Source organism: Mobula birostris, chromosome 6 (genome assembly GCF_030028105.1).
Source record: "Mobula birostris isolate sMobBir1 chromosome 6, sMobBir1.hap1, whole genome shotgun sequence".
Lineage (NCBI taxonomy): Eukaryota > Metazoa > Chordata > Chondrichthyes > Myliobatiformes > Myliobatidae > Mobula > Mobula birostris.
The window spans coordinates 44,351,389-44,373,899 of record NC_092375.1 but is presented as its reverse complement, the minus strand read 5'-3'; the positions used below and the strand labels follow the sequence as shown (position 1 = coordinate 44,373,899).

Below are 22,511 nucleotides of genomic sequence, written 5' to 3'. Positions count from 1 at the left end.
GCAAACTTGTGCTGTCTGCCCTTCAGCAATATTGCTCTGGGTATTATCATTGCTATCTTAAAGTATTGCGCTTTGCGACTTAAGTATCCTTTTACTGTGCCACGAGATTCTTTCAGTGCTATACTACAAGCCTGTTCAACTCCTTATCGTCAATTATATTTCCTGATTTGTGGTCAATACTGGTAAATGATATGGATGAATACTCCTTAGACACTGCTACAAATGCATTAGGCAAGTCCACACAACCATTCCCAGAAATGCAGTTTTGTGTTGAGCAATATTAGAGTCTTAGAACACTACAGCACAGAAACTAATTTTACCAGATGTTTGCACACAACGCTGACGTATTGTGAAACGCTTTGAAGAAGACACAAGGATATTTATTTAATAACTACTGCTATTCAGGGACGAATTCTGCAGTTTTATCGTTAACCAGGGTTTTTAATTTTATAAATTTCAATTTTCCGGCCAATGATTTCAAAATTCACTGCAGTGTTTTGCTTTTGAAAGTCAGATGCTGGTAGTCTGCCAAAAAGGAAAGAATGTTGGACAAACTTGGCAGGTTAGGTAGCATCTGTGAAAAGTGAAACGGTTGACATTTTCTGGTAGATTACTTTTTTCTGTCGCCATAAGTGTTGACTGAGGTGCTGGGTTTTTCAAGCATTCTGGTTTTTATTACCTTGTAGTGCAATTGGTTTGACTGTTGAATTATATACAATAGGTTACCAATGATGCCCATTCTTAATTCAGTTGATCTTCCTTTGCCATGTGTCCTGTTCAAGCTGCTCATTGTTTGGGATTCCTTTTTATTGCTGTCCTACAGATTTGAAATTTTTAAGCTTTTCATGGTAATAGTGATGCCAAAATCCAGTGCTTTTAGCCATTTTGTCAGTTTAACAAGCAGTCATTATATAGTCTGATGCTGATCGAAGCACAAGTGCAGAAGCGCAGATGTCAGCGAGTTAGACCAACAAGAAGAGTTTAAAAGGAGACAGCTTTATAGAGCGGGTAGAAGGAGTCAGAGTAGGGGGGCTTTGGCTCAACGGGGCTCCGACGATAATGGGTCGAGGCGAGATAAGTTACTTGTGAAGAATAGGAACAGGAAGTATATCTGTGAGGCCGGTGTTCTGTACGGGGTGTCAGATGTGGGATGTCCGGGAGACTCCCAGCCTCCCGGACGGCCACATCTGCACCAGGTGCATCGAGTTGCGGCTCCTTAGGGACCAAGTTAGAGATGCAGCTCGATGACCTTCGTCTGGTCAGGGAGAGTGAGGAGGTGACAGAGAGAAGCTATAGGCAAGTAGTCACACCGGGGCTTCGGGAAACAAATAAGTGGATAACAGTCAGGCGAGGGAAGGGCAAGAGTCGGATACTAGAGAGTATCCCTATGGCTGTCCCCCTTAACAATAAGTACTTCTGTTTGAGTACTGTTGTGGGGGGACCTACCTGGGGGAAGCAATAGTGGCCGCGCCTCTAGCACACAGTCTAGCCCTGTGGCTCAGAAGGGTAGGGAAAGGAAGAGGATGGCAGCAGTGATAGGGGGCTCTATAGTTAGGGGGTCAGACAGGCGATTCTGTGGACACAGGAAAGAAACACGGATGGTAGTTTGCCTCCCAGGTAAACTACCAGGTGCCAGGGTCCGGGATGTTTCTGATCGCATCTACGATATCCTGAGTTGGGAAGGTGAACAGCCAGAGGTTGTGGTACATACTGGTACCAACGACATAGGTAGGAAAAGGGAGGAGGTCCTGAAAGACTATAGGGAGTTAGGAAAGAAGCTGAGAAGTAGGACCTCAAAGGTAGTAATCTCGGGATTGCTGCCAGTGCCACGCAACAGTGAGTATAAGAATAGAGTGAAGTGGAAAGTAAATGCATGACTGAAGGATTGGAGAAGCAGGCAGGGATTCAGATTTCTGGATCATTAGGACCTCTTTTGGAACAGGCGTGACCTGTACAAAAAAAAAGGGCAGGTTGCACTTGAATCCAAGGGGGACCAAAATCCTGGCAGGGAGATTTGCTAAGGCTATTGGGGAGAGTTTAAACTGGAATTGCTGGGGGGTGGAAATCTAGAGCAAGAGGTTTAGATCAGGTGGAGTTTGTTAGGTGTGTTCAGGAAGGTTTCCTGACACAATATGTAGATAAGCCTACAAGAGGAGAGGCTGTACTTGATCTGGTATTCGGAAATGAACCTGGTCAGGTGTCAGGTCTCTCAGTGGGAGAGCATTTTGGAGATAGTGATCACAATTCTATCTCCTTTACCATAGCAATAGAGAGGGATAGGAATAGACAAGTGAGGAAAATGTTTAATTGGAGTAAGGGGAAATTTGAAGCTATCAGGCAGGAACTTAGAAGTATAAATTGGGAGCAGATGTTCTCAGGGAAATGTACGGCAAAAACATGGTAAATGTTCAGGGGATATTTGCGTGACATTCTGCATAGGTATGTTCCAATGAGACATAGAAAGGATGGTAGGGTACAGGAACCGTGGTGTACAAAGACTTTTGAAAATCTAGTCAAGAAGAAAAGAAAAGCTTAGATTCAAAAATCTAGGTAATGGTAGAGATCTAGAAGATTAAAAAGCTAGCAGGAAGGAGCTTAATAATGAAATTAGGAGAGACAGAAGGAGCCATGAGAAGGCCTTGGCGAGCAGGATTAAGGGAAACCCCAAGGCATTCAACAAGTATGTGAAGAGCAAGAGGATAAGAATGAGAGAATAGGACCAATCAAGTGTGACAGTGGAAAAGTGCGTATGGAATTGGAGGAGATAGCAAAGAAAGCTTCAGTATTCACTACAGAAAAGGATCTTGGCGATTGTAGGGATGACTTACAGCGGATTGAAAAGCTTGAGCATATCGACATTAAGAGGATGTGCGAGAGCTTTTAGAAAGCATCAAGTTGGATAAGTCTCCGGGACCGGAAGAGATGTACCCCAGGTTACTGTGGGAGGCAAGAGAGGAGATTGCTGAACCTCTGGCAATGATCTTTGCATCATCAGTGGGGACGAGAGAGATTCCAGAGGATTGGAGGGTTGCAGGTATTGTTCCCTTATTCAAGAAAGGGAGTAGAGATAGCCCAAGAAATTATAGACTAATGAGTCTTTCTTTGGTAGTTGGTAAGTTGATGGAGAAGATCCTGAGAGACTGGATTTATGAACATTTGGAGAGGCATAATATGATTAGGAATAGTCAGCATGACTTTGTCAAAGGCAGGTCGTGTCTTGTGAGCCTGATTGAATTTTTTGAGGATGTGACTAAACTCATTGAAGGTAGAGCAGTAGATGTAGTGTATATGGATTTCATCAAGGCATTTGATAAGGTACCCCATGCAAGGCTTATTGAGAAAGTAAGAAGGCATGGGATCCAATGGGACCTTGCTTTGTGGTTGTAGACGGGTCATATTCTGCATGACATGGATGAGGAAGTGGAGGGATGGGTTAGTAAATTTGCTGATGATGCAATGGTTGTGGGTGTTGTGGGTAGTGTGGAGGGCTGTCAGAGGTTACAGCGGGACATCAATAGGATACAAAACTGGGCTGAGAAATGGCGGATGGAGATCAACCCAGATGAGTGTGAAGTGGTTCATTTTGGTAGGTAAAATATGATGGCAGAATATAGTATTAGTGGTAAGACTCTTGGCAATGTGGAGGATCAGAGGGATCTTGGGGTCCAAGTCCACAGGACACTTAAAGCTGCGGTGCAGGTTGACTGTGTGGTTAAGAAGGTGTATTGGCCTTCATCAACCTGACCCGGATCTGGGCCCTACTCTCCAAATATCCGGACCTGCCTCTCGGTTTTTTTGCACTACCTTACTTTCCAATTTTCTATTTATGACTTATAATTTAAATGTTTAATATTTACTATTGATTTGTAATCCAGGGAGTGGGAAGCGCAGAATCAAATATCACTGTGATGATTGTACATTCTAGTATCAATTGTTTGGCAACAATAAAGTATAAAGCATCAACCGTTCGATTGAGCTTAAGAGCCGAGAGGTAATGCTACGGCTATATAGGACTTCTCACCCTGTCTCTTGCAAGCTATCTGGACTATTCCTCTTCTCACCCTGTCTCTTGCAAAAATGCCATCCCCTTCTCGTAATCCCTCTGTCTCCGCCGCATCTGCTCTCAGGATGAGGCTTTTCATTCCAGGACAAGAGAGATGTCCTCCTTTTTTTAAAGAAAGGGGCTTCCCTTCCTCCACCATCAATTCTACTCTCAAACGCATCTCCCCCATTTCACGCACATCTGCTCTCACTCCATCCTCCCGCCACCTCACTAGGAATAGGGTTCCCCTTGTCCTCACCTACTACCCCACCAGCCTCCGGGTCCAACATATTATTCTCCGTGACTTCCGCCACCTCTAACGGGATCCCACCACTAAGCACATCTCCCCCCCCCCGCCCCGCTTTCCGCAGGGATCGCTCCCTATGCGACTCCCTTGTCTATTCGTCCCCCCCATCCCTCCCCACTGATCTCCCTCCTGGCACTTATCCTCGTAAGCGGAACAAGTGCTACACATGCCCTTACGTTTCCTCCCTTACCACCACTCAGGGCCCCAGACAGTCCTTCCAGGTGAGGCAACACTTCACCTGTGAGTCGGCTGGGGTGATATACTGCGTCCGGTGCTCCTGATGTGGCCTTCTATATGCAAGACCCGACGCAGACTGGGAGATCGTTTCGCTGAACACCTACGCTCTGTCCACCAGAGAAAGCAGGATCTCCCAGTGGCCACTCATTTTAATTCCACGTCCCATTCCCATTCTGATATATCTATCCACGGCCTCCTCTACTGTAAAGATGAAGCCACACTCAGGTTGGAGGAACAACACCTTATATTCCATCTGGGTAGCCTCCAACCTGATGGCATGAACATTGACTTCTCAAACTTCCGCTAATGCCCCACCTCACCCTCATACCCCATCCGTTATTTATTTATATACATACGTTCTTTTTCTCTCTCTCCTTTTTCTCCCTCTGTCCCTCTCACTATGCCCCTTGCCCATCTTCTGGGTTTTTCCCCCCCACCCCTTTTTTTTCTCCCCGGACCTCTTGTCCCATGATCCTCTCATATTCCTTTTGCCAATCACCTGTCCAGCTCTTGGCTCCATCCCTCCCCCTCCTGTCTTCTCCTATCATTTTTGATCTCCCCCTCCCCCTCCCACTTTCAAATTTCTTACTAGCTCTTCTTTCAGTTAGTCCTGATGAAGGGTCTCGGCCTGAAACGTCGACTGTACCTCTTCCTAGAGATGCTGCCTGGCCTGCTGCATTCACCAGCAACTTTGATGTGTATTGCTTGAATTTCCGGCATCTGCAGAATTCCTCGTGTTTGCGAGCTATATAGGCCCCTGGTCAGACCCCACTTAGAGTACTGTGCTCAATTCTGGTCGTCTCACTACAGGAGGGACATGGAAACCATAGAAAGGGTGCAGAGGAGATTTACAAGGATGTTGCCTGGATTGGGGAGCATGCCTTATGAGAATAGGTTGAGTGAACTCAGCCTTTTCTCCTTGGAGCGGCAGAGGATGAGAGGTGACCTGATAGAGGTGTATAAGATGATGAGAGGCATTGATCGTGTGGGTAGTCAGAAGCTTTTTCCCAGGGCTGAAATGGCTAACATGAGAAGGCGCAGTTTTAAGGTGCTTGGAAGTAGGTACAGAGGAGATGTCAGGGGCAGGTTTTTGAGAGTGGTGAGTGCGTGGAATGGGCAGCTAGCGACAGTGGAGGAGGCTGATATGATAGGGTCTTTTAAGAGACTCCTGGATAGGTACATGGAGCTTAGAAAAATAGAGGGCTATGGGTAACCCTAGGTAATTTCTAAAGTAAGTACGTGTTCGTCACAGCATTGTGGACTGAAGCGCCTGTATTGTGCTGTAGGTTTTCTGTGTTTCTAGGTAGCAAGCAGGAAAGAAAAGATGCCCATTCAAAAATGCAACTAAATGCATATGATCAGTGACAATAGAATACTGATACTGTGCAGTCAGTGTTCAAATGGCATGAATTCTATTAATGTTATTTTGTACCTTACACAAAATCAAAATTTTATTAGTGATAACAGATAAAAATTAAAAATCTTAAACCGTTCCACTTGTGGTAAAGTAATAGTGATATAGTAATATTGATCAGCTATCTATTCAAATGCAGAATTACCATTTAATGTGTTTCCTAAATGGTACATTAATCTGATTATGCAAAGTAGTGAATCTCAAAATTAATTCTGCATTCACTCTATTCAGCTGTACTCGTGGATCATTAAATCCATCCATTAAGACTTCCTAGGTTTTCATGCCACATTTTTCCACGCGCAATAGAATATCTATTATCCAGACTGCAGTTGTCTGTTTTTCCAATTACTTGCAAGGATTATTACTAATCACTATCTAGTGAGAGACATCAGTTTATCACAAAGCTGATTTTTACATCAAATTGTTTCAGGTGAACCAAACATTTTAGTTTAAAATTGTCGTGCATCGTCATGCTATTGAGCCATGTATTAAAATTTTTGTAGCTTCATTGTGCCAGATAATAGTTCTATTGTATTAAAAACAAAACTCCAGAAATACTCAGGGAAGGGAGCATCTGTGGAAAGAAAAGAATTAAGATTTCTGTATCTACTTTAGGTACCTATTAGGCTGACAAGGAAATGTGTTTACCCAGACAACTAGTTATGAGAAGTATAATATGCTCCTGATTTTGGACTTGTTTATGCTAATGTTGTGCTACTCTTTCAAGATTTCTCTTCCACCCCTGGTGTACTCTCTGTGCTGTTTATATAAAAGTAGCCTTTCAGACCGTAAGACAAAAGAGCACAGTTAGGCCATTTGACCCATCAAGTCTGCTCCACTATTTCATTATGACTGATCCATTTTTCCTGACCTGCCAAAATCTCCTGCCTTCTCCCCATATCCCTTCATGCCCTGACTAATTAAGAATCCATTATCCTGTGCATTAGATGTACATAAAGAGTTGGCCTCAAGGGATATGGTGAGAGGACAGTTGTATGGGGTTGAGTGGGATCTGGGATCAGCCATGATCAAATGGTGAAGTGGACTCAATGGGCTGAATGGCCTAATTCTTCTCTTATGTATTATGGTCTTATGGACTTCTGGCTGTTCACCCTCCTACTTGAGAATGCTGAGACTCAATCCGAAATATCTTGGGCCCTGGCACCCAGGAGGACATATACCATTTGGGAATTTGCATCAGCAAGGGAGATGAGGTTGAGTACAGGGCTACATTGTCACATGGTGTGAGCAGAATGGCGGGGGAAACCTGTATTGCCTTGCTTGTAAAAAGTTCTTTAAGAATATTTATAATTTCTTCTTAATCATTATTCCCTGAATATTTTTACTGCCAAGGTCTTAACTATTCCCAAAGCATGCCACAAATGTACAAACCTGCCTCCTCACATTTTAGTCCTCTAACTTAAATTGATTTAAATATCAATTTGTTTTGAAGTAGAAGCTGTTGTGATAAAATACTGTAATTATCTGATGGATCTTTGGTTACTTTATGACCTTCGATAAGTTTTGGGCTCCTTATTTTAGAAAGGATATACTGGCGTTGCAGAGGGTTCAGAGAAAATTCACGAGGATTATTCCAGGAATGAAAGGGTTACTGTATGAGGAACATCTGGCAGCTCTTGAGCTGTATTCCGTGGAGTTCAGGAGAATGAAGGGGGATCGCTTAGAAACATTCCAAATGTTAAAAGGCCTGAACAGATTAGAGATGGCAAAGTTATTTCCCATGGTAGGGGAGTCCAGGACAAGAGGCCATGATTTCAGGATTGAAGGACATCCATTTAGAACAAAGATGCAGGGAAATTACTTTAGTCAGAGGGTGGTAAATCTGTGGTATTTGTTGCCAAGAGCGGCTGTGGAGGCCAAGTCATTGGGCGTATTTAAGGCAGAGATAAATAGGTTCTTGATTAGCCAGGGCATCAAAGGGTATGGGGAAAAGGCAGGGGAGTGGGGATGACTGGAAAAATTGGATCAGTCCATGATTGAAAGGTGGAGCAGACTTGATGGGCCAAATGGCCTACTTCTGCTCCTATATCTTAAGGTCTTATGATAAAATCTGAAGATGAAATTGAACTTATTCCAAAATGCATATTATGTTGTCCATTCCCTCCCCATTTTTACTTATGATTATCAGGTTCCAGTGCAGTATTGTACATGGGTATAATGTAAAGATAGCATTGATTTGGTATTCAGTGCAATTTTTTTGTGTTGTATTCCACAATTTCTTTCCCAACCCAAGATCCTACATTCCCAAACATGAAAATTTAATGTCATTTGGTCCTTCCATTGACTGTAAGATGTAAAGATATATAAATTTTTAAATGGTATTTCAGTTCAATTACAAGGAAGTTACACAAGTATCAGTTTTTATTCTTGTGCTGCAAGGCACAAACTTGTCTGAAGTAGTAGTATTTCAGTGGAGTAAAGGAAATTACAGTGGTATGAGAGGAGTTAGCCAAAGCAGATTGGAAGGAGATGCTAGCAGGGATGACAGCAGAGCAGGAATGGTGTGAGTTTCTGGGAAAAATGAGAAAAATGCAGGATAGATGTATTCCAAAAACAAAGAAATATTCAAATGGCAAAATAGTTCAACCGTGGCTGACAATGGAAGTCAAAGCTAATGTAAAAGCAAAAGAGAGGATATACAACAAAGCAAAAATTATTAGGAAGGTAGAGGACTAAGAAGCTTTTGAAACCCTACAGAGAACTGCTAAAAGAATCATTAGGAGGGAAATGATGAATTATGATAGCAAACAATATCAAAGTGGATAGTGAAAGCTTTCTCAAGTATATAAAAAGAGAGATGAGAGTGGATATAGGACCACTAGAAAATTAGGCCGTAGAAATAATAACAGGGAACGAGGAGATAGCAGATGAACTAAATGAGTATTTTGCATCAGTCTTCACTGGGGAAGACACTAGCAGTGTGCCAGGTATTGAATGGTCTGAGGGAAGAGAAGTGAGTGCAGTTATAAGGGAGAAGGTACTGAAAAAGCTGAAAGACCTAAAGGTGCATAAGACACCCGGACCAGATGAACTGCACCCTAGTGTTCTGAAGGAGCTATTGGTAGAGATTGTGGAGGCATTAATAATGATCTTTCAAAAATCATTAGACTCTGGCATGGTGCCAGAGCACTAGAAAATTGCATATGTCACTCCACTCTTTAAGAAAGGTAGAAGGCAGCAGAAAGGAAATTACAGACCAGTTAGCCTGATTTCTGTGGTTGGGAAGATGTTGGAGTCGATTGTTAAGGATGAAGTTGTGGAGTACTTGGTGACACAGGACAAGATAGGACAAAGTCAGCATGGTCTCCTTAAGGGAAAATCTTGCCTGAGGAATCTGTTGGAATTCTTTGAGGGGATTACAAGTAGGATAGATGAAGGAGATGCAGTGGATGTTGTATATTTGGACTTCCAGAAGGCCTTTGATAAGATGCCACACATGAGCCTGCTGACCAAGTTAAGAGCCCATGGTATTACAGGAAGGTTACTGGAATGGTTAGAGCATTGACTGATTAGTAGGAGGCAGTGAGTGGGAATAAAAGGATCCTTTTCTGGTTGGCTGCCAGTGACTGGTGGTGTTTCACAGGGGTTGGTGTTGGGACCGCTTCCTTTTATGCTGTGTATCAATGATTTAAATCATGGAACAGATGGCTGTGTTACCAAGTTTGCAGATGATACGAAGATTGGTGGAGAGACAGGTAGTGTCGAGGAAACGGGTAAAATGCAGAATGACTTAGATTAGGAGAATGGGCAAGAGAATGGCAAATGACGTACAATGTTTGAAAATGCTTGGCCATGCACTTTGGTAGTAGAAATAAATGTGCAAACTATTTTCTAAGTGGGGAGAAAATCCAAAAATCTGAGATGCAGAGGGACTTGGGAGTTCTTGTGCAGAACATCCTAAAGGTTAACTTGCAGGTAGAGTTGGTAGTGAGGAAGCAAATGCAATGTTAGCATTCATTTCAAGAGATCCAGAATACAAGAGCAGGCATGTGATGCTGAGGCTTTATAAGGCACTAGTGAGGCCTCACCTTGAGTATTGTGAACAGGTTTGGGCTCCTCATCTAAGAAAAGATATGCTGGCATTGGAGAGGGGTCAAAGGAGGTTCACAAGGATGTTTCTGGGAATGAAAGGAACGTTTGATGACTCTGGGTCTGCATTCGCTGGAATTTAGAAGGATGAGGGGCAATCTCATTGAAACCTTTCAAATGTTGAAAGGTCTAGACAGAGTAGATGTGGAAAGGATGTCTCCAATGGTGGGGGAGTCTCGGACAAGAGGGCACGGGCTCAGGATAGAGGGGCATCCATTTAAAACAGAGAAACGGAGAAATTTCTTCCATCAAAGGGTGGTGAATTTGTGGAATTTATTACCACAGGCAGCTGTGGAGGCCAGGTCATTGGGTGTATTTAAGGCATAGCTTGTTATGTTCTTGATTGGACAAGGCTTTAAAGGTTATGGGGGAAAGCTAGGGAGTGGGGCTGAGGAGGGGGGAAAAAAGGATCAGCCATGGTTGAATGGCAGAGCCAAATGGCCTAATTCTGCTCCTATGTCTTACAATTGAAGAGTTGGGATGGGCTTGATAGCATGGAATCATATTGGGGATCTGAGGGAGGCATATAAAATCCTGGAGGGCATAAGCTAATCTCACCCAACCTGAAGGGTAAAAGTTGGCATTTAGTGTGAAAGGTTAAAGAGGAACTTGAGGGGGATTTTCTTCACTGAAAGGTTGGTGTAACTGTGGAACAAGCTGCCAGCAGAAGTAGTAGATGCAAGTTCAATTGTAACATTTAAGAGAAGTTTGGATATGTACAAAGATGGGAGGGGTATGTAAGGCTGTGGTCCAGGTGCAGATAAAAGAGACTAGCCACATCCATGCCAACATGGGCTAGATGGGTCAAAGTTTCTGTGCTGTAGTACTCTATGACTTCACTCCCTGCAAGTGTTGTCTTTGAGTGAAAAGATGTCAGCCCATTTTGTTGCATTGTCTCAAGGAAATGTTATCTGAAATTGAGATGGTAAATCCCTCATTTTATCAGAAATAAGAAAAGAGCTTTCCTGAGTATTCACTGAAAATTAAATTTCCTTTATATACTCAATGTGGTTTCAAATTTTGTTTCCAAGTATAGAAGCTAAAGTGTTTTGAAGTTGTCCAGTCTTGATTCTTCTAATCCCAACAAGACCAGATGGTTTTTAGACATTGTGAAATCCCTTCATTTCGGCAGATTCACAGCAACAGAGTGCACATGGTGGACAGAAAGCTCAAGATAGACTCTTCACCATTGGAAAAATGACCAATGATGCCATTGAGCAACTCCACAAATCATTGGAGACTTGCCCAGATGTGGCTGATGAGGCTGAAGATCCACAGTATCTCAAGGTAAATTATTTGGAATTCGTTAATTATTGTCACATGTACTGAATACTGTGAAAAACTTGTCTTGCATATTGTCCAAGTCATTGCACAGTGCATTGAAGTTAAACAAGGTAAAGCTAATAACAGTACAAAAACAGCTGTGGAGAAAATGCAGTGCAAGTAAACAAAAAAGTGCAAGGTCATAATGAGTTAAAACTATGAGATCAAGAGTTGATGATGAGGTCAAGAGTCATCTTATACTTAGGAACTTAGCAAAAGCTATTCCGAGAGTGGTGTAATGTGTTTCAAACTTTTTTTAAAATCTACATCCTGAGAAGAGAGAATGTCTGTGGTATGTGGGGTCTTAGAATGTGCTAGCTGCTTTCCTGAGGCAGCAAGAAGTATAGAAAAATTCCATGTTGGGGAGGCTAGTTTCCATGATGTGCTGAGCTATGTCCACAACTCTGTTAAATAAATATTTAGTCCAATGCACCTTTTTCATTTGGAAATGACAAAAGCAATGTACAGATATCATGAATCAGTATTTCTTAACGTGTTTGTTGCTTTAAGGCTACTACTTAGAGTTAGCATAAGTTTTGTTTGCTTTTGGGAAGGAACAAATGTTGTGGTTATGTCTTCTGCTTGATAGACATGCACTTTTTGTAACAGTTGTAGAATTAGCTAGATAGATGCACACTACAGCTAAAGAATTCTACGGAAATGAACAAAAATGCTTATTGATTTGAATTGACTTTATTTCTTACACCCTTCACATAAATGAGGAGTAAAAATCTTTTAAGTTACTTCTCTGTCTAAATGTACAATGATAGTAATTTATAATAAATAGAACAGTCAATGTAACATAGAAATACACTCAAATCAGCGTGGGTTAATCATTCTGATGGCCTGGAGGAAGAAGTTGTCCCGGAGTGGTATCATTTCCCGGATGTTAGCGGCTAGAATAAATTGTGGTTGGGGTGACTCAGGTCCCCAGTGATTCTTTGGGCCCTTTGTTCTCACCTGTCTTTGTAAATGTCCTGAATCATAGGAAGTTCACAACTACAGATATGCTGGGCTGTCTGCACTACTCTCTGCAGAATCCTGCGATTAAGGGAGGTACAGTTCCTGTACCAGGCAATGTTGCATCCAGTCAGGATGCTCTCAATTGTGCCCCTGTCGGAAGTTCTTAGGATTTGAGAGCCCATACCAAACTTCCTCAACTGTTTGAGGTAAAAGAGGCGCTGTTGTGCCTTTTTCACCACACAGCCGGTGTATACAGCACATGAGATCCTCGGTGATGTGGATGCCGAGGAACTTAAAGCTGTTTACCCTCTCAACCCCAGATCCATTGACATCAATAGGGGTTAGTCCGTCTCCATTCCTCCTATAATCCACAACCAGCTCCTTTGTTTTTGCGACATGTAACGCCACTGTGTCAGAGAGATGACTTCTTCCTGTAGGCCACCTCATTATTGTTTGAGTTTAGACCAATCAATGTAATGTCATCAGCAAATTTAACTGGCAGATTAGAGCTGTGGGTGGTGCCACAGTCATGGGTATACAGGGAGTAAAGGAGGCCACTTAGTACACAGCCCTGAGGGGTTCCTGTGTTGAGAGTCAGAGGGGTGGAGGGATGGCTAACACATCAAGCAATTTGTATTACCTGACCGTATTTCTGTATTGTTTGTATTAGTAAAAGCACTGGATTCTTTACATTCTAATAATGTGGGGTAACTTCCACAAAATCTACGTTCTTTCATAGGATCAAATGTTAAATACTGTAGATCAGAGTTCCAAAACATTTCTACAAGTTTTGAGAAGGCTTGTTACACATGAGTCTTCAAAAGATGGAAATTGAAAAATTCAGTTACTTCCTATCGTAAGTTCTACTGTGTTTTACTTAAGTTGCTGTCCTTCATGTCACCCAAACCATGACTTGTTTTGCACACTTGGAAAATTAGTTTTGTATTTAACTCAGAAATAAATTCTAATTGTCTATACATTTGGAAATGAGAATAAGCTAGAAATTTAGGATAACACTAAAATGTTTCAATAAAATTCCAGGCCTCAGCGCTAATCCATAGTAACTTTGTATTGCTGGGAAATTGCATTGCCCACTTCATTGTGACATTCATTTCAATGGAAGTCTTTCCCTTTCATCCTCCTTCCCACCACTCCACTGCACTCCTGCAAGAAACTCTTTATCCAAAAATTTAAATAACTCATCAATAGACAATAGGTGCAGGAGTAGGCCATTTGGCCCTTCGAGCCAGCACCGCCATTCACTGTGATCATAGCTGATCATCCACAATCAGTATCCAGTTCCTGCCGTATCCCCATAACCTTTGATTCCACTATCTTTAAGAGCTCTATTCATCTCTTTCTTGAAAGCATCTAGAGACTTGGCCTTCACAGCCTTCTGGAACAGAGCATTCCATATATCCACCACTCTCTGGGTGATAAAGTTTTTCCTCATCTCTGTTCTAAATGGCCTACCCCTTATTCTTAAACTGTGGCCTCTGGTTCTGGACTCACCCATCAGCGGGAACATGCTTCCTGCCTCCAGCATGTCCAATTCCTTAATCTTATATGTTTCGATAAGATCCCCTCTCAGCCTTCTAAATTCCAGAGTATACAAGCCCAGTCGCTCCAATCTCTCAACATATGACAGTCCTGCCATCCCGGGAATTAACCTTGTGAACCTACTCTGCACTCCCTCAATAGCAAGAATGTTCTTCCTCAAATTTGGAGACCAAAACTGCACACAGTACTCTAGGTGTTGTCTGACCAGGGCCCTGTACAGCTGTAGAAGGACCTCTTTGCTCCTATACTCAATTCCCCTTGTTATGAAGGCCAGCATGCCATTAGCTTTCTTCACAGCCTGCTGTACCTGCATGCTTGCTTTCAGTGACTGATGTACAAGAACACCTAGATCTCGTTGTGCTTCCCCTTTTCCTAACTTGACTCCATTTAGATAATAATCTGCCTTCCTGTTCTTACCACCAAAGTGGATAACCTCACATTTATCCACATTAAACTGCATCTGCTATGAATCTGCCCACTCACCCAGCCTGTCCAAGTCACCCTGCATTCTCATAACATCCTCCTCACATTTCACACTGCCACCCAGCTTTGTGTCATCAGTCAGGGAGTCATTGAGTATGGAATTTGAGAAGACCTGGTGTAGTCCTACAAGGTGTTGGTAAGCCCACACTTAAGAATATTGTGTTCAGTTTTGGTCACCCAGATATAAAATGGTAATATTAAATTAGAAGGAATACAGAAAAGATTAAAAGAATGCTGCCAGGACTTGAGGGACTGAGTAAAGGGAAGAGGCTGGACAGGCCAGGACTTTTTTTCCTTGGTGTATAGGAGATGGAGAGGTGTATAAAATTATTAGGGGCACAGATAAGGATGTATGCACTCAGTCATTTTCCCAGTATTGAGGAATCAACAACTAGAAACGTAGGTTTGAGATGAAAGGGAAAACATTTAAGAACTTCAAAGGCAACTGTTTTTTTACACAATAGATGGTGTGTTGGTGGAATGAGCTGCCAGAAAAAGTGCTTAAGGCAGACACAGTAACAACTTCTAAAAGATAGTTGGATGGGTACATGGATATCAAAAGTTTTGAAAGAAGTTAAATGCTGGCAAATAGGACTAGCTTAGATAGGCATCTTGGTCAGCATGGGCCAGTTGGGCTGAAGGGCCTGTTTCTATGCTATGTGACTCTGAACTACTACATATTTCTAAGGGTAACCATATAATGGCTGGAATGAATTTTCTAAATTTTATAACAAGCAGTGACGCTGCACTGCTAATTCAAACTTAACATTGATCTTAGGACATAGTGCAGGATTTGCTCAGACTTTAGTGTATTTATTTTTATTTGTTTATTGAGATACAGCGAAGGGCCACACCACCCAGCAATCCCCCGATTTAATCACAGCCGAATAGAATGGCTAATTAACTTACTAATGGGAACATCTTTGGACTGTTGGACGAAGGAGAAGCACCCCGAGGAAACCAGTGTGGTCATGGGGACAATGTGCAGGGAATTGAACCCAGGTCGCCTGTACTGTAAAGTGTTGTGCTAACCACTATGCCTCTGTGCCACCTTCCACATTTCCAGATGGTATTTGGGTACTCATTTTTGAAATAATGTTTTGTAATACTTAGAGTGAAAAGAAGAAAAGTGAAGATTTTTCTACAAAAGCCTGCTGTATTTGTCAAGCAGTTGTAATCAAGGCAACTGGACTTGCTCTGTTGTCTAGAAGACGTTTTGCCACTTATCCGAAAGGCTTCTTCAGTTCTGATCCACAGTGGGTAGTTTTCCAGCTTTTACATTCTGTGAGTTGTTTAAAGGTATAACAATCACATGAGGACTATTAAGAGTTGTAGAGACAACGAGAGGGGCATTAGTCTTTGCATAAATGGAGGTGTGAACTGTTGTGGAGACGCAGGGGTAGCGGTGTTAGGACTGCATTGTAAGCAGCTGATAGGTAGTCGTACCCCACCCCCTCTGTTCAGGGATGGGTTTTCCAGTTTGACAAAGATGGTTTCTTTAACCATTCTTTCAAGCTACCTGTTCTCCCTGTCCAAGAAGACAGAGGTAAAGGGCAAAGCAGATAGAAAAACATAGTCATCCCATATGTAGCTGGACTCAGAAGGATTTTCAACAAACACCAAATCCCTGTGTTTTTCAAACCTACAAACACACTCAGACAGAAACTTGTCCACCCCAAGGATCCTACACCCAAACGTAAACAGCGTAATATTGTATATCCTATCTAATGCAATGAGAACTGCACAGATCTGTATATCAGTGAGACAAAGCAACCACTTCACCAACGGATGGCCTAATGTAGGAGGGCTAACACCTCAGGCCAAGACACAGTTGTATATCGACACCTAAAGGACAAGGGACACTCCTTTGATGAGAACAATGTGCACATATTGGACAGGGAGGGCAAGTGGTTTGAAAGAGGGTTAAAGGAGCCATTGTTGTCAAACTGAAAACCCATCCCTGAACAGAACGGGTGGGAGACATCACCACCTTCAGCTGCTTACAATGCAGTCCTAACATCTCTACCCTGGTGTCTCCACAACAGTTCACACTTACATTCATGCAAAGATAAGACTAATGATCCTCATTACCTCTACAATGCTTAATGATCCTCATATGATTGTTATGCCTTTAAACAACTCACAGAGTTTAAAAGCTGGAAAATTACCCACCATGGATCAGAACTGAAGAAGCCTCTCGAATGAGTAGTGAAACTTCGTCTAGACAACACAGCAAAATCCAGTCGCCTTGATTTACTACTGCTTGATATACAATAACTTGGATGACCGAAAACCTTCAGAGACATATTCTCTATTTATGGTTTTGGTTCAAACTGCAACAACTTTAATAGAAGTACTAGATAATGTCGTCAACAGTGTTCCAAATTGAATCAGTTCTGTGCAGATTATACGCAGTAGATTTTCTCAGGTCGTGGCATTACTAGTTATAAACCTAAGTAGGCTTTGTGTGTTTTTACTACACATCTGCTTAAATAGCACATTTACTTAAAATAAAATCAACATGCTGGAAATATTCGATTGGGCATGTAACATTCACGGAGAGAGTATGTCTTAAGTTGAAGGCTTCATCAGAACATGGAAAAGCTAGACCGATTTTTTTTAAGATGCAGAAAACTGGGGGATGAGAGGAGTAAACAAGTCTCTGATAGTGTTGAAGGTAGGAGAGATTAAATGACAAAAGGAGAGGATGACTCAAAGAGAAAGTGGGTAATAGGACAATTTAAGAAACAAAAGATCATGGCTGTGTATCAAAGAAAATTCACTTGAAGTTACCAAAGACTATGCTAGGAATACAGAATATCTAAGAATTTAAAATTTGACATTGAACTGGAAGGGTATAATATGCTAAAACAGCTGATGTGTTAATCCTTGACCTTGCTTTAGACCACAAGACAAAGGAGCAGAATTGGGCCATTTGGCCCATCGAGTCTGCTCCGCTACTTCATCATTGTTGATTTATTGTCCCTCACAATCCTGTTCTCTTGCCTTCTTCCCGTAAACTTTGACCCCCTTACTAATCAAGAACCTATCAACCTCGACTTTAAATATAGCCAATGACATAGGACAGGGACATGTATGCAAGGGGCAGAGACAACTACCTTTAATCTATTTTAACCTTCAGCAACAATGCTATCACCACAGTTAGGTAGAGTTGTTGGATTATTCCCTTCCCCAGTACAGGTACTGCTTCCCCATCTCTCTGACCTGTAGTGTCAGTATAAGTAAACCATTAAGAAAGGGTTAAAGGAGTTGCTTTGATTATAACCAATCTATCAGCAGCTGTCTTCTGTAGCATCTATATCCAAATTTTACAATGACAAGTCTAATACATGAAATCACATTTCATTATATCTGAACCTAATTCTTGTGTTGTAGGTATTACACAAGTCTAATGTACAGTGTAAATGCTGTACATTATCCTACATTGGTTCCATAAAGTGCAATTATCAGAGAGATGAGAGATGCCAACCAAAAGTCAAATACAAGTTAAAGATTTCCTCAGTCTGTTGGCCAAAGAGTTGCTCTCTGAAACAGGCTATTGCAATATTATCCTATTGCTGAATCATACTAGTGAGAATTCCATAATTATTTGCAAATGAATACAAATTGACAATCTCACATAAATACACCATTATGTATAGGTTCAGTGGGAAAGTTTTTTCAAGCAATTCAAAGCTACATGTGCTGATCGTGCTTGGTTTGACCATAACTGTCAGGCTAACTAGGTAATTAACTTTCTTATGTGCTCCCTTATTTGGGAAAAGAATAACAAAAAACAAAGTAGATGAACCTCTAGCAGATTTCTCAATCACAGATCTATATCACATTATTGTGAAATGCTGAGATTGCTTTACATTTCCTTCCATTTTTAAAAACCCCAAAAAGATTACCTATATTCAAACTTTACAGTATCCAGACTAACGTATGGAATCACATAACATCATATCTAAATCTAATTCTTGTCTTCTAGGTATTACACGAGACTAAAACAAAGCCACAGTGAACAGTGAGACATTTAATTTCATTATCATAGAATTTTAAAAGAAACTCAGTTTACTCATCATGTGGAGCTGAATCGCTTTCTCTTAGGATCATTCATTTGATCTGGGAAGATAATCCCAAATCAACCCATTTAATTTCTGTTGAATAGGTTCCTGACAGGATCTCTGACTGAATCTGGGAATCTGCCTGGGAGTGATGGGGGGGGGGGGGGGGAGAACGGTGTAGAGGAGAGAGAAAGAAATGTTGCATCTGCTGGCGTTGAGTAATTCTACAGACAGTTGCCTGTGGGCCACCAAATCAGGCAGATAAAACTTGTAACGTTTTATATTTAGTACACAAGTTAATTGCAATGAATTGTTCTATAGTGCACAAAACAACAGCAATTAAAATAATCTGCCTCTTCGAAATGTAATAATAGAAAACGCAACAGACTTTCTTCATTATCATCTAATTTGCTTACACCCATTTACAATATTTTGAAAACCAGCAGATAACAGTAACTGACAAATCAAGACTAACAAAATTCCTAAATTTCCCCTTTACGTCCTCAATTCTATTCTTTACAAAGATGAAGAATGTACAAGCTGTAGGTTTGGTTATTGTGCAACAGAAGATAGTCATTTACAATATTACAGAGCTGAAACCATGAGGTGGATCAAACCGCTACAGTTTGAAACTAAGGCTGTGTGCCTGTGTCACATAAGCAAGGGTCTCACTGTTTATTCAACTTTAATAAGTTGAAATATGTATTTGAAATGCAAAGCATTAAGTATTATTTGAAACCTATATATCTTCACAGGTCCCACTACTAGTTCATCAGAAACAAGCATTGGCTTGGTTACTTTGGCGGGAGAAGCAAAAACCACCTGGTGGTATACTGGGTAAGAATGCCTCCTCGAAAAGTTTTGAAATGTGAGCCACTTATGAAGAACATTCAGGAGGGTGTAATTTGTATCAAGGCCAAAATAAAATACTCAGTAGCAGATGTGGCACTCTTGTGACATTGCTTATCTCAGCTTAAATAATGTATTGTTTTGTAATAACATGTGTTAGGTGGCATAATCCTCTTGTCATTTACTGCCAAGATATTTAATATCTTGAAGTAATTGAATCTAAATGTTCAAAATAACTCTAGGTGGATACTTCTATTTGATGGTCTGCTTAAGAAATTTTACAAAATGTGCTTATCCGGTGTTTAAAGTTATTAGGCTTTTGAGGGAAGTGAGACGTATCCGCACATGTACTGTTAAAATTATACATAGAACAAAGATGTATGTAAAGAACTTGCCTTATTCAAACATTTGTTCAGCCAAGTTTGGACTTCTTTCAATCCAGTGGTATTCTTAAGAATTCAAGTTGGTCTTATTGGAAATAATTAAGTTTTTAACCCAATAATTGCTTTTGGAGTTGGAGATTGTTTTGTAAATGTTTCCTTAGCACCTTTTTATTGCTTAAGTATTAAATCTTTATAGGTTTAGTTGTTAATGCTGTAAATTAAATATGTAGATAAATTTATTTTTTAACAAATCACATACTCCATTTCTTGATTGGCAGAATTACAAACAATTTGTATTGTCCTTCCAAATCCTGCAATCACTTGCTATTTCCCTTTCATAAGGGAAATGTATTATTTCGCTATTTGCTGGCATAAAAATGAGAACACAAGAAAATAGGAACAGGACTAGGTCCTCAGACCTGCCCTACTATTCAATATGCTCTTGGCTGATCTATGCTTGCCTCAAGTCCTCTCCTGTGCCAGGTCCCCATAACATTGGTTCCTCAATCTTTTATCCATCTCTGCCTTGTATATCTAATGACCTGGCTTCTACTACCCAAGGGGACAGAGAATTGTGGAGACTTGCTATCATTTGAGAGAAAACAAATCCTATGTACCTCAGTTTTAAATGATGAGCTTCTTATTTTGTTGCAGCTAACCCTTCTTCATTACTCTCTCCACAGTGAAAACAGATTTCTTTGGTGCTTTATTTAATGTATTCCAATAGAAAAAAGAATGATACACAGATTAGTTGCTTGCACCAAAATTTCCCCTGCCTGCGCTGGAATAGGATCTTTGTCCCTTTTTCGTAGATTTTGTGAAGTTTATATTTGCTTTCTTATTCTTACAGCAGATGACATGGGTTTAGGGAAAACTCTCACAATGGTTGCACTCATCTTGGCACAATGTGATAAGGAGAAAAAGGAGAAAGAGAAACATTCAGAGGAGTGGCTCTCTAAAACAGGTAAGTTGCAGAGGAAAATCAATGATTTAAAAACGAACATAAAAGAACACTTACTATAGGTTACCAATGTCATGTTAATTTTCAAAGAGAATGCCATTATTCCTTCCTTAATAAACCACCACAGTGGAGCTTCTTACTTAAGAAGGTGATATTTGGTTTAGTGATGGCATCATTGCATTTGATTTGGAGGCTTATGGATTCATGTACTACACCAGAATCTGATCAACATAGACTGACACATTTCAATGTCTTAACTGATGTTTGAAGTCCTGCCTTCCCAGTGAAATGCTAAACTGACAGCTTGTGCGCAAAGAGTCCTGTGTTGGTATTAAAATATAAGCTTTAAGTTCTTTAGGTGTCCTGGTCAAAATGCTGCACTATGCAAACATGCAAATAAGCTGATACAGCGAGAGACTACTGTACATCAGAAGAAAAATATTCACTGTGACATGCTTTAGGACACCCTGATATCTTGGCATTGTACAAACGTACTACCTGAATGCATGTGCTCTTGTGCACGTGTACTTAAGTTGTTTCAGTAGATGTCTTGTCTGTCTCAGTTATGAACGCTCACAGGTAAGCATTAAGTAAGAACTTTTGGTGGTGAGCACAGTGGCATTCTATGAATCCAAGCTTATATTTTAATGAAGTGAGGGGAAGTGATAAAAAGCAATTTAAACTTAACAAAAAAGAACCAACATGATAAATAAGTGTCTTTTTATGTCGATCTGGAGACATAATTTAAAAATCTGAATCAGCATTACTGACCATCTTTAACCAGATTAGTGGATGTAGTTTCTTTAAAAAATGTATAATGAGAAGGGAAGATGGCGGCGCAACACATCTTGCAGCGGCCACTCCAGTGGTGATGTCTGTTATTTGTCAAGTAGGGTGCCGTGCACAATCTTGATTTGATGGGAGACGGACAGGAGAGCACGGAGGAACATCTGGTGAAACTTCTGAAATGCCTGCTTCGCTGCTGCTGCTACTGTGTGGTCCAGAATCTCTGGAGGAGAAGGCCCTGAGTCCTCGGCTTTGCTTGTTGCTCTGCGGCGGTCGAAGCGCTCGGCAGAGGATGGGTCCGGAGAGGCTGTGTTGGAGGGGCTGGTCGGGGGCTCAAAGTTTTCGGACGGACTCAGAGTCCACTCCGGTCTGGTGCTTCTAATGGTGCTGCATCGGCAAGTTGGTGGCGCTTGGAGGTTCACGGCAGGGAGAGTTTCTCCCTTCTGCCGCCTGCGTGAGATGATGAGTCTATCAGGACTTTGAGACTTATTTTTACCATGCCCATGGTCTGCTCTTAATCAAATTATGGTATTGCTTTGCACTGTTGTAACTATATGTTATAATTATGTGGTTTTGCCAGTTTTGGTCTTGGTTTGTCCTGTGTTTTCTGTAGCCAGCTAAGAGTCTTTCAATTCTTGTTTGGGGGATTTTCGCCCATTCTTCCTTGCAAAAGGCTTCTAGTTCTGTGAGATTCTTGGGCCGTCTTGCATGCACCGCTCTTTTGAGGTTTATCCACAGATTCTCGATGATGTTTAGGTCAAGGGACTGGGAGGGCCATGGCAAAACCTTCAGCTTGTGCCTCTTGAGGTAGTCCATTGTGGATTTTGAGGTGTGTTTAGGATCATTACCCTGTTGTAGAAGCCATCCTCTTTTCATCTTCATCTTTTTTACAGACAGGGTGATGTTTGCTTCCAGAATTTGCTGGTATTTAATTGAATTCATTCTTCCCTCTACCAGTGAAATGTTCCCTGTGCCACTGGCACAGCATGATAAATACACCCCTGTGCTTAACAGTTGGAGAGATTT

General features: G+C 41.3%; 1 protein-coding gene across 3 annotated transcripts in view; it reads left to right on the top strand.

Annotated features, from left to right (window-relative positions):
- The window catches only part of ttf2 (transcription termination factor, RNA polymerase II), a 97,703-nt gene that overhangs the window by 27,856 nt on the left and 47,336 nt on the right, over nt 1-22,511 (top strand). For all 3 annotated transcript variants that reach the window (XM_072260378.1, XM_072260379.1, XM_072260380.1), the window contains exons 8-10: nt 11,243-11,397; nt 19,262-19,343; nt 20,589-20,702. In XM_072260378.1, coding sequence (XP_072116479.1) covers nt 11,243-11,397; nt 19,262-19,343; nt 20,589-20,702 — 351 coding nt within the window. The remainder of the gene's footprint in view (nt 1-11,242; nt 11,398-19,261; nt 19,344-20,588; nt 20,703-22,511) is intronic.